Raw genomic sequence first — 15085 nt, forward strand, 5'->3', positions numbered from 1 at the left:
GGAAGTTATTCGGGCGCTCTTTGTGTGCTTCATTTGTCGCGGATTGGGTCTTGTCTGCGCCACGCGGTGGCAACCCATTCGCCCATGCAGGGCTCGCCTTGCTTTGTTTTCCTCACCGTGACTAATTCGGAGAGGAACAGCAGTGTGGATGGCATTGCAAGACAACGACTCGCTGTGGTGGAGGGGAAGTTATCGATCGACATCACATGATCGAATGTGATGAACGAAAGCATATGCGGACGTGTATCCGACCTCCGTTTCTCTCGCATCAGTAACTAACCAGACTCCGAGGTAATAAAACAAAGTTTGTTTTTCTCCCATGGATGCTTGTCTCCGGGCCTGGTCTTCGAATCTAACGCCGCGCCACTTACCAACATCCACCCACCCATCTTCCTAAACCCAGACCCCGGCACAGATTTCGACAATTCATGCAGAACTAGAAGGTCTGCGGGTCCAAAGTGCCGCCATTGACATCTGCAAATCCTCGTTTAGATCCAAACACACAGACTCCGAAGCTTTTTAGTGGGTGGCTTTTAGGGTTTGTTGCTTTTGGCTGTGGGTGAGCTTGGGCATTTCATTCCTTGCAGCCCGAACCAGATGATGTGATTGTTGTGATTTGACCTGCTGACAGTCTGCATATCCTTTCTTAACTGACTCACAAACTTTAATGCAAACATGATGTTAATATCAAGTCGCTATATGCCTTCCATCTTCATTTTCGCTTGATGTTGAGCTGATAGTGGGACAGAATAATTCAAATGGGGTTATTGTGTTTAAATGAGTTCTATAGGAATGTCACTACATAAGAATGAGTTCCCATCTTGCCCATTTCCGTCTCTATTATCATCTAACATATATGGGGAATCGTATGTAAGTATGGGATGACTCCAACAACGATTTTCTGGGCACATATACTGAAATTCTGACGTTCGACCTAATGACTACTTTGTTCCTCATATTATGATGTTTAGAGTTTCTCCTTGAGGAAAATATGATTATGAAATGGACTTGAAGTGGACCCAATGCTTTTACAGTGAGCCCTTTCTTATTCAAGCCTTGTGCGTAGAATCCTTCTATTACTTGATTGTTGGCTTGTCGTGCATATACACTAACTTAATATCATGCGGCTCCTTCAACTCTTTCCTCATTTTGCTTTATTTTTTTACATGTAAACTTCATGAATTTTGAATCTATGGTTTTATACCACACAATTGAAGATTTTGCTCCTATCAAGGAAACATTTGTACACTTCTTTGTCTTGCTTGTAGTCATGAAAGCCAAGAATGTAATTTAAACTTAATATCCAAGTTGGTAAGCATATCAAATATCCCACATTCTCTTCTTTATCCTAACTGTAGGATGTGGGATATTGGATATACATATTCATATATATATATATATATATATGTCTAGGGTTTGAGAATTCGGTCTATACGAAATATTAAAATAGGTTAACTTCTATCAATGCTGACATTTGAAAGTTTAAAAGTTGGTATATTGCTTAGAACGCAATCAAAGTGCATTTCAATACAGGGAGTCGTTAAATTCGCTTGAATAAAACATACAAAAGTTGGCATTCTGACTCAGCAGTGAATTTCCTTTTTTTAGTTCCTATAGAATATAATTAGCAAATGACGTTTATATTGAAAAGTCTCAGAACACCTAATAGAAGAAGCCCATAGTGCCAGCATGGAAGAGTCATTGGGCGCTCGCACGACGTGTCTTGACAAGAGCACTGCGAGGATGCGGGCACAATCATGAAAGAGCCCATGTAAGTACCAGTAGCAAGGGACCACGAGAAGAAATACCGAAAGACTACAAGCAGGGCCATGGTCTCCACACAAACTAGAACACAACGGGCGCAATCGAATGACAGATCTGCAACAGATAAGCTAACCCGATTGGGAATAGGCACAACAACCAAAGTGTACACGTGTCAAAATGGAAGGCATGCCATTGCCATTCTTGCCTACCCCACCAGCACAGGATATTAGTATGATACATCTCCACTGAGTGCACACCCATGAACCCCAGGGAAGTGACTGTGAAGCTGAGAGGCAATCGAAGCCAATAATTGTTCAAAATTTTAAAAATTGTGTACCTTGACACGTTCCGGGGTCAAAAATTGCCACTATCACTAACTTATTTAATAGTGTGCAGCTCAAAGATTTGCACATGCTTATCTAAATCCGTGGTAAGTTCGTGCTTAGGGTATGCAGATCAGTGAACACCACGTGCAAAGTACAAAGTTCCACTGTGGCAGTAATGCTGAAGAAGTTGAATGAGCAAAGCTGAGGACAGATCAAGTCAACCTGCACAATCACATTAAGGCAGAGATTACAGCTTCGCAGGCTTCTCTCGATGCTGTAGAAGGGTTCAACCCACTCTGTACTCGTCATGTTGGCCTACTAATCATCTGTCTGCTTGCTGTAAAAATTGCCCCTGCTGCTTCTAGCAGTAAGGAATTTGTGTTCAAAAGCATGACCGTCACATGCAGAACTATCATATATCACACCCTCAGGAAACTTGCGTCATTTAGATACAGAAAACCTTACATACTAAATTTCCTCGTCGTTCCATCTTTCAAGCCTTACCACGAGACTTCAAATAACCAGTCATACGCAAATTCATGTGGTATGAAAACGTCCAAGTGGCAGGGAAAATTTGGCATATCACTCTACTGCAGTTCTGTAACTGACCTGACGGGACGTACATTGTCAAATTCGAAGTCGAAGGTCAGGAATTTTAGGACAAATGAGGAAGGGGGAGGGGGGCGGTGTCTTCACGAAAGACTTGCAACTTATTCAGTTACCCTTGATAAACCTCCCACCTCCACCCTTAGATCATCAACCATAGGCAGGGTACTGGGCAGCAGTTCCATATGAGTAGGGTTTAGTGTCATACACTTGAGATTTGTTGTACACGTTACTGTTATCATAACCTGGCTTGCCATATCCTTGCTTTCTGTTATAAGAAGTTGATCCTGAAGAATATGGAGCCTCTGTATAAGAGTCGTAAGAAGTTGCTCGAATAGCCTGCAAAGGCTCCGTCGGGTTTTGTTCGTAAACTTTGTCATAGCTGGAATCATAAGAACCCTCATATTGGGGAATAGGGTCAGAGTATGCTGAAACAGAACGGGAAGGTAAAGGGTCAAGGTAATTTGAAGTAGGTCTGCCACAAGATGATGCCGATTGCACCGAGCCCCCAGAACCCCCATACTGGTAATGTGAGTAATTTGATATTGGTGTCTGATATCGCATATGTGCCTCAGCCCGCAAAAAATCTTCACGCTGCTTGGCTTGTTTTGCTCGGAGTTTGGTCATCTTTTGCTGAAACTGCTCCTGAATTTCTCGAAGCGTCTGCAAGAGCAATCAGGCCGAGTAGCGTCATGAGTCCGTCCTCGTATCCGTACATGAATGAGAATAGGACATCGCGTCAGCGTTTTTGCAATAAATACATTCTTTATGGCAAGTATACATGGGCAGCATAAACCACAAAGGTCATGACCAAGTGTTTAATGCAGGACCTCCAGTCATACACTTGACAATTGGTTTTGAAGGTGCGTCATGGTAAAACTTGAATACTATTTAAGAACCAAATCAAAGCACCATACACCTAGAGATTTGATACGGCTACAATGAAGCGAAGGTTCTAAACATCAGAACAAACCTCGCGGTGACGAGAGTTTTCCTTGTCTTCCTCCTTGTTTTGATCCTTGGTGATCTCAATAGTCTCCTCCAGGAACCGACGTTCAAGTTCATCCAAGCTCTGTACATCATACTCCAGCTCCATCTCCAACTCTTGCTCAGCCTGCCTAGGGTATGACAAAGCACAGTCTGGGTAGTATGCACTCCCGCCATCTACTTTCCCAGGCAGAGTTGGTGCCAAGCTCCCGACTCCTGAAGCAGAGCGGCCTTCACGAAAATGAGGGGTAAAGCATGAGGTTCCCCTGAATGGGTCGCGCTGAGGGGGGCTACACCGTTTAATCCCAACGCACAGATAAAAGGGAAGATGATCACTTACCGCACCAGGGTGATCTTCATAACTCTCAGACCACTAGTATTGCTGCTTAACACTCACTGGTTGAGCCTTGGTGAGGCATATATGCAATCGGTTCCCCACATTAACCTAATAGTGCGAGATTATCGGTCGGGCAGAAACTTACCTGATGTGCTCCAGCGAGGGAGCTACATATGGTAGCTTCAAATGAAAGGATCAGTGGTTTCCATCTTCTTTTCGTGGGGAGCATGCATGCCACTAATGTTCAAGTCATACCAGGAACTTGCTACACCCTTTCTCAATAGGACTACTCTAAAGAGTCTCGTACGATGGTGTACTTAGGGCTAAGGGCTTGACTTACCCTCTTTATAAGAGCCATTCAAGGACTGCTGAGAAGAGCCTGATACAGTTTCCCAGTGCCTACGAGCCTCCAGCTGAGATGCTATATGCTCAATCGTACGCTTTTCTTCGTCCAATGGTGGAGTGATCAGGTCTCCCCTGCGAACAGTACCTCCTAGAACGTTGTTATCGTGTTGATGTCTTTTGACTCCGATGTGCTGCATTTGACCAGCATTTATAGAACTAAGGGCCGCATTCCCCCCCAGATAAATTCCTCCTCTATCTCTTTCCCGATCTCTTCCCTGTAACTTCCTAGGTCCAGCTTGTTGCTTCCACTCATCTTCTACTTGATCTACAAGTTTATTCACTGATGTCACTGCCATTTTGACTGCCACTCTATCAGGGCCCGTAATCTTCACAAAAAAGGTCCCGTTTCCAACGGTCAAGTTATCTTCGACCTTTAGCCGGCAACCAGTCTCTTTCTCGATCCCCTGTATAATGGCACCCCCGGTGCCTATGATTCGAGGCTTTAATCGCTTATCACGAAGTGAAATACGTTCGACTATTTCTCCAGGCTTTCGATTGCCACCGAGTGTCGTTGGACACCCCTGCATACGAGTGCAATGATATTCTTCACCATTGAGCACGAAGTGGTGCAAGCAAACTATCCAACAATCATCACGACAGTTCCATCTTACTTAGTCTATGCAATTGGACAAGCCACAGTCGTCCAGGTAAAACACCCTTCGTGACCCCAGAAGCTTTATCCGCTTCCTGGCGACATCCGGATGAAACAGATGACCTCCACGACACGTTCCAGAAGTCGATTTGCGATACCTTATCAAAATCTACGCTACACTACCAAACTCCGTCGCAACCAACGGATGAACGTTCTTCTATCACACATAGAAAGTCTTCGAACAAAAAATCCTCCGCAATAAAACGCTTACCTGGGCGAAGTGCCCAACCTCGCCACAAAGCCGGCAAGTCAATTCTTCTTCCTTTCTACGCTTCCAGTTCCTCTCCACGGCCTTGGCCTTGGCCTCCCAAACTTTTGCCTCCCGACTGGTAAAGTCTGTAGGAACTGCATTGGGATCTCGTGGTTCATCATCCTCTTCGGAATCACTCGGGTTGGGAGCACGCTTGTTGACCACTTTAGGTAGCGCCGGTTCAGCCCCTCGTCTCATAGCCCCTGCGGCACGAGGAGGTCCGATATACTCTGTACCATATACCTCTTTGAACCACTCCTCATCCCTGTCATCATCTAGTTCGTCCGCCATTCAAGAGCTTCCGACAGGTGAGAATCTTCAGAACGATCCGCTATCTGATTTATTGTTTAAAAATTACGTTCACGGGAAGTCCACTGCAACATCATGCAAACTTAGCATTAGTGACCAGCACAGCCAAATAATTACTAATAAGACCAGTGACCTCGAGCTATGTGTGGTCAAGAAAAGGGACCTAAGAAAGTCCGGGCATCTTTTCAGAAGGTTATTATTCATGTCGTATACTATTGAGACAAAATAGTCCAAGCAATTCGAATACTTAGAACACACAGCCTCGGAAAAAATTCAGTGTCCAATGTAACCAGCATATTTGTTACCACGTTTACAATGCTCCGGAACCAACCAAAAGCACGATTCTGCGTAACCAGAGCCTCAAATACAATAAGGAACGCCAAGGCAAGGCCGGAATGTCTGAGGACCTTAAAACCCTAATGTGCAGAAACTGCTCATCACTACATTGCACATGGACAACTTCCACAGGCAGCACCAATGCTCAACAATCAGAACCCGCAATCATCTCAAGCATTCATCAAAGAATTCCCGCAAATAATCATCTACAAATAGAAGCAAAGAATAAAGAAGCACACTCAGCACTCCGGAACCGAAACGCAAAACTGCTCCACAGCATCAGAATCAAAATCTTGCCAATTAAAACTCGAATTGCGTCACTAAAGAATACCTGAACGCAAACTTCACGTGATGAACCCCTAAGACCCTCTCAAACTCCAAAACCCTAGAGAAAAACTTCGCGTGCTCCACCCGAACCGAAACCAAAACACACTGTGCATAGTGTGTCCATACGGCAAGCGCAAAAAGCTCACAGAAATCCCGAAACGGTTTCAAAGGGAAGCGGTGGTCCCTGACTACTCACGGCGAAAGGGGAAGCAGTAGGGCAGCAATGGGCGCAAGCAATGTCGATGGCGATGGTGCCACAAGGATCCGTTCCGAGGGTGGGGTGGTGATGGTGCTGCTGCTGCACCATGGAAGCAGAGCGCAATGCAAACTCTTCTTCGTGTGTGTGGTTGTCGAAGCGCTGTGGACGCGCAGCCGAGAGTGGTTACGGCTGCCCGGCTGGGTGCCCGCGGGCAGTCGTTGTCGATATTTTGAACACCTTGTGTTTGTCTTATGGCGGTCGTTGTACCATTCCATTACTTTTAACCATTTCTTAACAGCGAGAAATATTACACACACACACACACACAAATATATATATATATATATATATATATATTGGTTTTTTTCTTATGTTGCTCTTCACGGCTAGGAATAGTGTCTGAAAATTATGATAGTTTTATTTTTTTGAATATTTCTCTGTGAACATAACTTTTATTCATTCTTAATTTTTTTGAAAAAAAATCTCAACAATCAACAAAATATAAAAATAAGTTTCAATCAAAATGTTGGATTTGTTTCCTGACATGGTTTCCTTCATATTATTATTTCATTGTTTATATTTTTTTCATGTTGCAATTATTGAGTTCAACTATAAGTTTACTTAGTCCATTTGAAAGAGTAAATGTAGTTGCTTGATTCTATGGTATGTGTTTGCAATTAAAATAAACAAAACAAAAAAAATTCTTGGTGTGCTCGTTGTTTCTTATATTGATTTTTTTAATATATATTTACTGTATGGGTGTGAGATGCGGATATTTTATTAATAGTTGAAACATTTCAAGTTATTATAACTTTTGAAAAGAAGTGGTAGCTTGAAATCCATCATTTGAATAAAAACCAGTCTGTTATAGTTATCAAAGAAGAAAGAAGATCAAACTAGAAGAGATTTAAGGATCTCTGAATATAAAAATATGAAAAACAAAAAATAAAATGAAAAAAATAAAATCCTGGTCAAAGGTTAAGGTTTCTTAGAATTAATTGATATGTATGATATGATTTTATTTTTAAATTTTTTTAGAACCATTATTTATTTCAACTAAAAAAAAATTGTTTTGAATGAATAAGTTATTGAAAATGTGTATTAACATTCTTAAACATACTATTTATAACCAAACTTGAAGCAAAAATTTATCAAAGAAAACATATTAAAAAGAATTATCAAATTTTGATGCAATTATGAAATTTAGGAAAAAATTATAAATCATTATTTTTATTAGTCGAAGCTTTTGAAGTTGACGATTACCAATACCCTTCATATATATATATATATATATATATATATTTAGAGAGAGATGGAGAGAGAGAGAGAGAGAGAGAGAGATACCAACACTCTTATTTATTTATATAAATCCTAGATATTAATCAGCATTCGATTAAAAGATTAATAATAATATATTTATTTGCTGTAAGGAACCTTGGTTTTAAAATCACATCATGATTACAAATTATTACTATTATCATTAATATCAGTATTCAAAGTTAATCGCAACACACTGCTTCAGTCTATTGTTTGCATCACATTCAGACATGAATAACAGTAAAATCTACACGATGCAATATTCACAAAATATAACCTCTATTATTTCTTTTTTAAAAAACATACTTTTACAACACATAGCAAATAAATCACATCCCATGTCCACTTATCTTCACCGATGACATCAGCTCAAGCCCAATCTGAAACGAACCTCATGTTTTCTTTTTTTTCTTTTTTTTCTTTTTTTGCTTACTCTGTTTCTCATGAATCATGTTCATAATGTGAGAGAAATCCATGCAAGTGAGCATAGCGCAATGTTCATCCCGTTCGCTTTGTTTTGAGCTCTTATACTGATCGTGATTCTATCTCGGAGTATTGTTTAGAATATTTAACCTTTTATTATCAACTCAGAACTTGTAAATTATCGCCAATGCAATTGAGTTCTGGAAGCTGCTGAGATTTACGAAAATCCATTAATCTTCAGGGTTAGACTTGTGCAGATCTTAGTGCCGCTGAAGCTTTGTGAAGTTGGAGATCTTTTTGTGTTAGCTGTTATAGTAAGATCGTTAGCTGTCCAGAACTCGTTTTTTTATTTTTTTAAGCTAGAAGTGTGAAGAATTGGTTTACTCTAACCTCACAAGTTCGCGAATGATGATCACTGCAATGAATAGCCTATATGTTTGTACAATAGATTAAAATATTTTTACCGATAGAGCTAGTCATCTTCATGGTCTAAGGCATGGTTCTGAGTTAGTGATTAGGTCATATACACATTATCTGCTGACCTTTCAAATACTTGAAATTATGTAATGGTGCACAGAAAGCAATTTGATGTGGCGCAGATCTAAGTATCTAAGTATGTTGCAGGCAATTTGATGGATCTGTTCAGAGCTTTCATGTTCATTGGAAGACCAGATCAGTTGGTCTATGTTATTCCCTCGCCTCATTTTAGATGCTGATTGTATACTTTTGTTCATTGTGGTGAAGGTGCTGGAGGAAATACTCAAGTATTGATGGGATTCACTACCTATAGAGCAATGCGATGTCATCAAGAACTATATATCACATCATATCGTGCAGGTTGAATGATTTTGTAGCACTTTTTGATCTTGAGGTTCCCTCGTTTTGAGCAATCGAAAGATTTGTATTTACTTGTTCTCGAATCTTGCATGAATGGCTCGTTTACAAATGCTTTGCTTCGTATCTTACAGATTTGAAACTTCTATTTTTTGTGGCTTCACTATCTCACTCAAGAGTCCTATGTGTCCTGTCCACTGAAATTTGTTTAATTCAGCATTTTAGGAATGAAGCGTCATTTTGGGCAGAACGGTTCTATGTGAATAAACCGAATATCATTCTTGTTCAGGTATGGTTACTCACAAATCAGTACATGGTGCTTATTGTAGTGAGCTGCATCCTGGCTGTATGATGCTGTAGGTTCCTGGTTTGCTTAGGAGTTATAATCCCTCTCCATATACCAGCCCTCCATCACCACCACCACCACCATCAGACACACACACACACACACAATTCCACGCGTATACACACAACCTTCCCCTCTTTCCTTCCTCTCATTTGGACGATTTGGATTCGAACTTTGTATGAACAGGTTAATTTACTTTAATGACTGGTGATGTCTCAGCCGAAGGGTTATAAGATGTGTAAACATTACGTGCTAGTTGCTTGAGACTTTATCCGGACTTATCCGTATTTTGATCACTAGCAGTGTGATCATCTATGAATGTGACGTTGACATGCGAGTGAATTTTAATCTTTGAAATATTTCAAACAATATTCTATCTGAAGATCTGTCAAGCGGGAAATGCTGAAATTGATTAAAACATTCGCAGATAAAGCTGAAGATGTGGAATTGATTGCTAAGAATTTTGTGCCAACTATGATGCATCCTATTTTGGGTGATAATGCTCGCAATGTCTCTGACGCACGTGAATCTGAAGACTCACCTTTGTTTGCAACCATCATCAGCAAGTGTGTATTACAGTTGTACCACTTTTTGTATTCTTGCTGTTTGTGTATTTTCGTCCAGGATGCTCCTTAGCATTCTTTTTACCGAAGACGTTTTTGAAAATACTAAGGAACACCCTGGATGAAAATACACAAAACTGAATATGAGTAGCACTGATTAGTAAATGAAGATCGTGTATTTCTTGCCTTATGCTTGTCTTGCGAAGTGATTAAGTTCATATTTTTATTGTTGTTGCCTTGATTTCCATATATCTAATACTGTAAGTGATTTTGCAGGTTGAAGGGCGCCATGATGGATGTTTTCTCTAGAATATTTGAAGTTGTGTTTGCATGCACCCTTGAGGTGTTTACTGGGCAATTTGTGTGGAAAAATCTATTTATTGTGTTGTCGTGCTCTACTGGATTTTATGCCCATATCCTCCAGCATTCATTGAATCTGGTATTTATTTCTACAAACTCATTTCTGCTTCATGGTGTACATATGTATCTATTTATTAAAAAATGCCTTGTATTTTTATTTTTATTTTTTTCACCTTCAAATGTGCTTCCATGGTTTCGATTGCTATGCACTTCTGACATAGTTCGTACATTGTTTATGTTGATTCAGGGCCCTCACTAAACCACTTTGAGGTGCAGCAATATCAGGTCCAACAACTTTTACGGGTAAAGTGGAATTTGTTTGAAATTAGACCATCAAGCGTTTGGGAACATCATTTTCCAACATGTCTCCTCTTGAGGCATGTTATACAGATTCTCCATCTCCATCATTTCCGGTCACATAAGTTTCCCAATTTCGAGCCAGCTATTTTCTATTGTGATTTGTGGTCATTTAACCTAGTGAATGAGTTGAATATACGCACTAGCTTCACAGATTCGCAGAATTCTGGAAATCCACAACTTTAGAAGTTCTCGAGTTGTGTGTTGGTCACTCTGTTACGTCACACCCCTTTTGGTTGCATTAGACGAGGTGAAAAATTTCCTAATTTTTTCGGATGTGTGTAGGTGACTTCATTTGTAAATGGGCTGTTGAAGAACCGAGTTGAGTCAGGATCTTTTAAGAATCATCTCCGTCATTTCTTGATTCAATCTGAAGAGTATTCAATCAGGGTTCTTACGTTTTCCAGTCAAATGATCATGGATTTATTATCGATTTCCAATTTCCCATCAACGCTGTCATGACATTATCTCTCTTCAGCTATTGGACGTGACTGCCAATTCTGAAATTTAGACCTACAATATTTCATATTGCGCGGCAGTAATCTCTCTTCAGCTTGTACAGCTTTCATCACGACGCAGTTGGCTGTGAATGGAAATCACTAACGGTGGATATGAAGTGCAGGACAACAAGCTGGTTTACAAAAGGGAGGCTGAAAGAAGGCGAATGCTAAGTATTCCTGAAGTAGTCGCTCCAAGTGAACTTCATGATGATATGATTGATACCTAGGCACATTTCTCCAGGAACTCGAGACTTACGATTCAAGCTCTTGTTGATCGTCCCCTTTTTCAGCATGTGTCTGCATCAGCCCTTTCTATTAATGTGGAGCTGTGTTGTTACACAGTACATTGTGCTTGCGTGATCCCAGGACCCGACTAATGCATGGTGATATGTCGAGAAATGGGCGATGATCCTGGCCGGTTTCTAAGTATAAATATCGTACTAGGCTAGAGAAGATTATAAAAATAATGTGTTATACACATTTGTGGGATCCAGCGATGAGAGTGACGTATTCTCTTCTGGGGAAAGAGCAACTAGTGTGGAGATCGGAGTTCTAGGAGTCGGCCGTACCGTACTTGTGATATCTCCGTGCAGAGTAACGGGTTGTGAGGGCGTTGGAGCGTGTTCAGGCACGTGGGCTGGGTAAACATCTGTTCTGCACCAGTGTCTCATGTCTTTCCTCGGTGGTTGAAATGGGACTGCTCCCAAATGTTTACTTCAGCTGGAAAACGTCAGATGGTCCAAACATTTTTTGGTGCTGTATCAGAACGTTTTGCATTTTTTCGCTGCTTGATGATATTCTCATCCATTCCCTCACCGATCTACCGGTGTGTAGGCAACGTGGACGCAGTTTTTCTTACTGAAGTCCCATATCGAAACCCTCTTGCACTGGAGCTTCTTATGCAGGTTAGGATTGAATTGTTCACATCAAAGACACTCAATGCTCACTCTTATTGGGAGACAACCTCCTACTACAATAGAATCTTATGGTATGCCTCAAAAGTATGTGGATATATTTTATGTTGCCACATGCGCTGAAACAGCTGATCAATACTTATGTGAGCAAAGACCTTTAGCTATGTTCACAAATAGTTTATGGTTGATGACATCGAGCTTATTATCTTTACAGCTTGTGACAATCTCATACCTATAATATATTGCTATTAAAAACTATGTGTTTAGCAAATGTTCAGTCTTTCTTATGAGCTAAAGTTTACTTGAGAATTAATGTCATGTAAATTTCTCAATTTTAGTTTTCATAGTTACTATCACTGAATAATACTAGTGATTAAATGGAATAAACAAATGGAACTTTCAAACTCTACATTTGCTTCAATATTATCAGATGAAATAGATCCCTTTCTGTTTAATTTACATAATTCTAAATAAATCATTGTGTTGTGAACTTTTTTAAAACAAAGATGGTATTGATATATTTAGAATTTGAATCACTACATTTGAAATTTGTAAAGGTGCAAAAACCAAAAGACACGAAATAGGAAAATTTTAAAAATAAAAATAAAATAACATACACATGAGTAATTGTCTTGTTGCACTATTTTACTAACAAAAAAGTCTTTGAGAGCAACAAATGCCAAAAAAAACAGATCGTTGTATGTCACTGAAATTTATGATTGCTTGTTATCCTTATATGATACACAATATATTCTATCAGTCAACAGAGCTTGCCTACTTACGAAATTTTGCTATAGTAACTACTTTCCGACTTCGAGTTTTTTATGTGTATAAGATTAGATTATATTAGAGATACAAAATGATGTACCCACCATACAACTGGCTCCCGTGGCCTAATGGATAAGGCATCTGACTTCTAATCAGGGGATTGTGGGTTCGAGTCCCACCGGGAGTGCAAGCTGTGCGATCGTGGCTGTTTTTGCGCCGGGCGTCAATAATCCTACAATTGTGACCAACTACAGATTGTGCATGTGCTGTATATAATCGTAACATAAACTAATTGCTACAAATTCTATTATATTTTTACTACATCTCTAATATGTGAATTCATGAATTCTTAAACAGTAAGATTCTAACTATAACACAAACATTCAGGAACCATCATGCATTTTCTTTTAAAAACCTGAGACAGAATGTAAAGGAACCTCATAAAAAATATAAAAAAATATAAAATATGTTCACAAGTAACACTTACGGGGAACCGAGCACCTTACAATTCCACCAGGGGAGGGCTCAGTCCAAAGCCCTCGCCGACGTTCTCCAACAATTCCTCAAGAGTTCCCCAAGCGTTCTCGATACAGGTGGTCCTCGCACTCTCGTGACGAAGCCCACAACGCCATGGCCAGGAATCTCATTTGACGCAGCTCTCACCGCTCGACCCCCACGACAACAGTGTACTTACTCATCGTGCCCATACATTCTGTCTTAGATCCGCCTTCTATTTCGCTCGCACTTGGTACAGAATCTTATCTAGAGCGTTCGGTAGCTTTTTTAGGAGTGTTTATGAGTTCTGGGTGGCTAAATTACTCTGGAGATCCGTGTTGTGAGATTTGAGGTTGTATTGAAGGAAGTCATGCTAGTGTAAGCGTTGGAAGTGGAATCTGAGACGTTGCAGGATTATTTTTCTTGCGGGGCGAAGGTTTTTCTTTTTATAAAAATAACATTTGGTTGTGAGATCGATTTTGTTAGGTTGGGCTTTTGAACCTAGGGTTTGAGGATTTCTATCGGACATGGCGCCTATGACACAGCCTCCGGTAATCCCTGTTAGTCATCAAGGGAGCTCAGCCGTAGGGGGGACGTCGTCGCAGGCCACGATTTGGGTGCTTGCAGGGAAAGCTCAGGATGCGTTCAACCTTGCACTCGCACAGAAGCGGCCCTGGGCTGAGCTGGTCGACCGGACGCAATTAGCAAAGCCGGAGTCGTTTAGTGAAGCTATTACGCGGACTCGCAAAAATTGGTACTACTTCCGCATTAACTACTCGCTTGTGCTGGCTGGAGTCGTGGCCTTGAGCTTGATCTTCAACCCCGGGGCGCTTTTCTTCCTTTTGGCTCTCTTTGCTGCATGGGTGTATCTCTACCTCATACGCTCTGAGCCTATTGTCATCTACGGCCGCACTTTCAGTGAAAGGGAGGTTCTCCTAGGCATGAGCCTGTTTACCATTATCATGATCTTCATGACTAGTGTTGGATCTATTCTGATCACTGCTCTGCTGATTGGTGGGGCTATCTGCTCTGCCCACGGTGCTTACCGCGTACCTGATGACCTTTTCCTCGACGAGCAAGAGACAACTGGAGGCTTTTTGTCTTTCCTTACATCAGGAAATGGAGTTCCGCAAGTGATGTCACATGTGTAGATGCCTACACTTCCTGACTCAATGTATCAATATTTTTTCTGGCCAAATGAAGTTTGTCCTTTCTTTCTTTCTTTTAAGTCGTCTGAAGCATTCGTAGTTACGGTTTTGTACTACGATTTTAGGTTTTCCTTACAAAAATCTGTTGGTGTTTAGACACCGCTATAATCGTTCATCTTAGCACTCGGGATTGGCTCAACTTGCTTAGGTCAGGATAGCTATATGGCCATCGGCTTAATGTCAGGCACTGCTTTGATAACTTGAGAGAGGAGAGAGCGCACACACTTGGATTTAAATTTACATCACAAAGAATGTATTGTATATTTACTGAGTTGGAGAATCTGTCTCTTTTTCCATCATGTGTTTGTTTGTTTATTTATTTATTTATTTATGGGGTGGGGGGATGTTGAAGTTCAGAAACCTGCATTGAAGTGCACCCATTCGGTTTTAAAAAGACTAACCAGTATATATAAAGGTTAGCTTTGTAATGAAACTCTGATCGAGGATTTGAGAGACTGTAATCTATCAAACGGATCAACCGATTCAGTGTGTCCAGTTCCGA

At 40.7% G+C, this 15085-nt stretch overlaps 3 protein-coding genes and 1 non-coding gene across 17 annotated transcripts; 3 read left to right on the forward strand and 1 right to left on the reverse strand.

The window, feature by feature from the left end:
• Positions 1 to 1938: 1938 nt before the first annotated feature.
• LOC112278775 (uncharacterized) lies at positions 1939 to 6636 on the reverse strand. 6 transcript variants are annotated; one of them, XR_016500148.1, is made up of 6 exons: positions 6496 to 6636; positions 5289 to 5701; positions 4361 to 4946; positions 3670 to 3914; positions 2700 to 3359; positions 1939 to 2312 (listed from the first exon to the last, which is right to left on the reverse strand). XR_016500148.1 is itself a non-coding variant. In XM_090246312.1 (5 exons), the coding sequence occupies exons 2-5, from the start codon at positions 5616 to 5618 to the stop codon at positions 2847 to 2849; spliced, it is 1659 nt and encodes a 552-aa protein (XP_090102438.1). In that variant the 5' UTR covers positions 5619 to 5701; positions 6496 to 6636; the 3' UTR covers positions 1939 to 2846. The 6 variants fall into 6 exon arrangements, 4 of the variants coding, with proteins under 4 accessions (XP_090102438.1, XP_090102435.1, XP_090102436.1 ...); XR_016500149.1 differs by having other exon boundaries at positions 6304 to 6598; XM_090246312.1 differs by having other exon boundaries at positions 1939 to 3359; positions 3670 to 3899.
• A 1155-nt stretch (positions 6637 to 7791) lies between these two features.
• Positions 7792 to 12368, forward strand: LOC112274481 (protein EXPORTIN 1B-like). Of its 9 annotated transcripts, none has more exons than XR_012216974.1 (7): positions 7792 to 7923; positions 8983 to 9075; positions 9290 to 9361; positions 9846 to 9984; positions 10258 to 10420; positions 10589 to 10718; positions 10984 to 12368. XR_012216974.1 is itself a non-coding variant. In XM_073532083.2 (7 exons), the coding sequence occupies exons 5-7, from the start codon at positions 10704 to 10706 to the stop codon at positions 11423 to 11425; spliced, it is 225 nt and encodes a 74-aa protein (XP_073388184.1). In that variant the 5' UTR covers positions 7957 to 9075; positions 9290 to 9361; positions 9846 to 9984; positions 10258 to 10420; positions 10589 to 10703; the 3' UTR covers positions 11426 to 12368. The 9 variants fall into 9 exon arrangements, 1 of the variants encoding a protein (XP_073388184.1); XM_073532083.2 differs by lacking the exon at positions 7792 to 7923 and having other exon boundaries at positions 7957 to 9075; positions 10984 to 11088; positions 11321 to 12368; XR_012216973.2 differs by lacking the exon at positions 7792 to 7923 and adding an exon at positions 7959 to 8552.
• A 626-nt stretch (positions 12369 to 12994) lies between these two features.
• TRNAR-UCU (transfer RNA arginine (anticodon UCU)) lies at positions 12995 to 13067 on the forward strand. The gene has a single exon. It is a non-coding gene; the product is annotated as a tRNA-Arg (tRNA).
• Positions 13068 to 13497: 430 nt separating this feature from the next.
• LOC112279210 (PRA1 family protein B4) lies at positions 13498 to 14879 on the forward strand. The gene has a single exon (XM_024513428.3). It carries the CDS (start codon positions 13903 to 13905, stop codon positions 14524 to 14526), a length of 624 nt encoding a protein of 207 aa, XP_024369196.1. The 5' UTR covers positions 13498 to 13902; the 3' UTR covers positions 14527 to 14879.
• The last annotated feature ends 206 nt before the right edge of the window (positions 14880 to 15085 follow it).

Source organism: Physcomitrium patens, chromosome 2 (genome assembly GCF_059467195.1).
Source record: "Physcomitrium patens ecotype Gransden chromosome 2, ASM5946719v1, whole genome shotgun sequence".
In the NCBI taxonomy this organism is placed as follows: Eukaryota; Viridiplantae; Streptophyta; class Bryopsida; order Funariales; family Funariaceae; genus Physcomitrium; species Physcomitrium patens.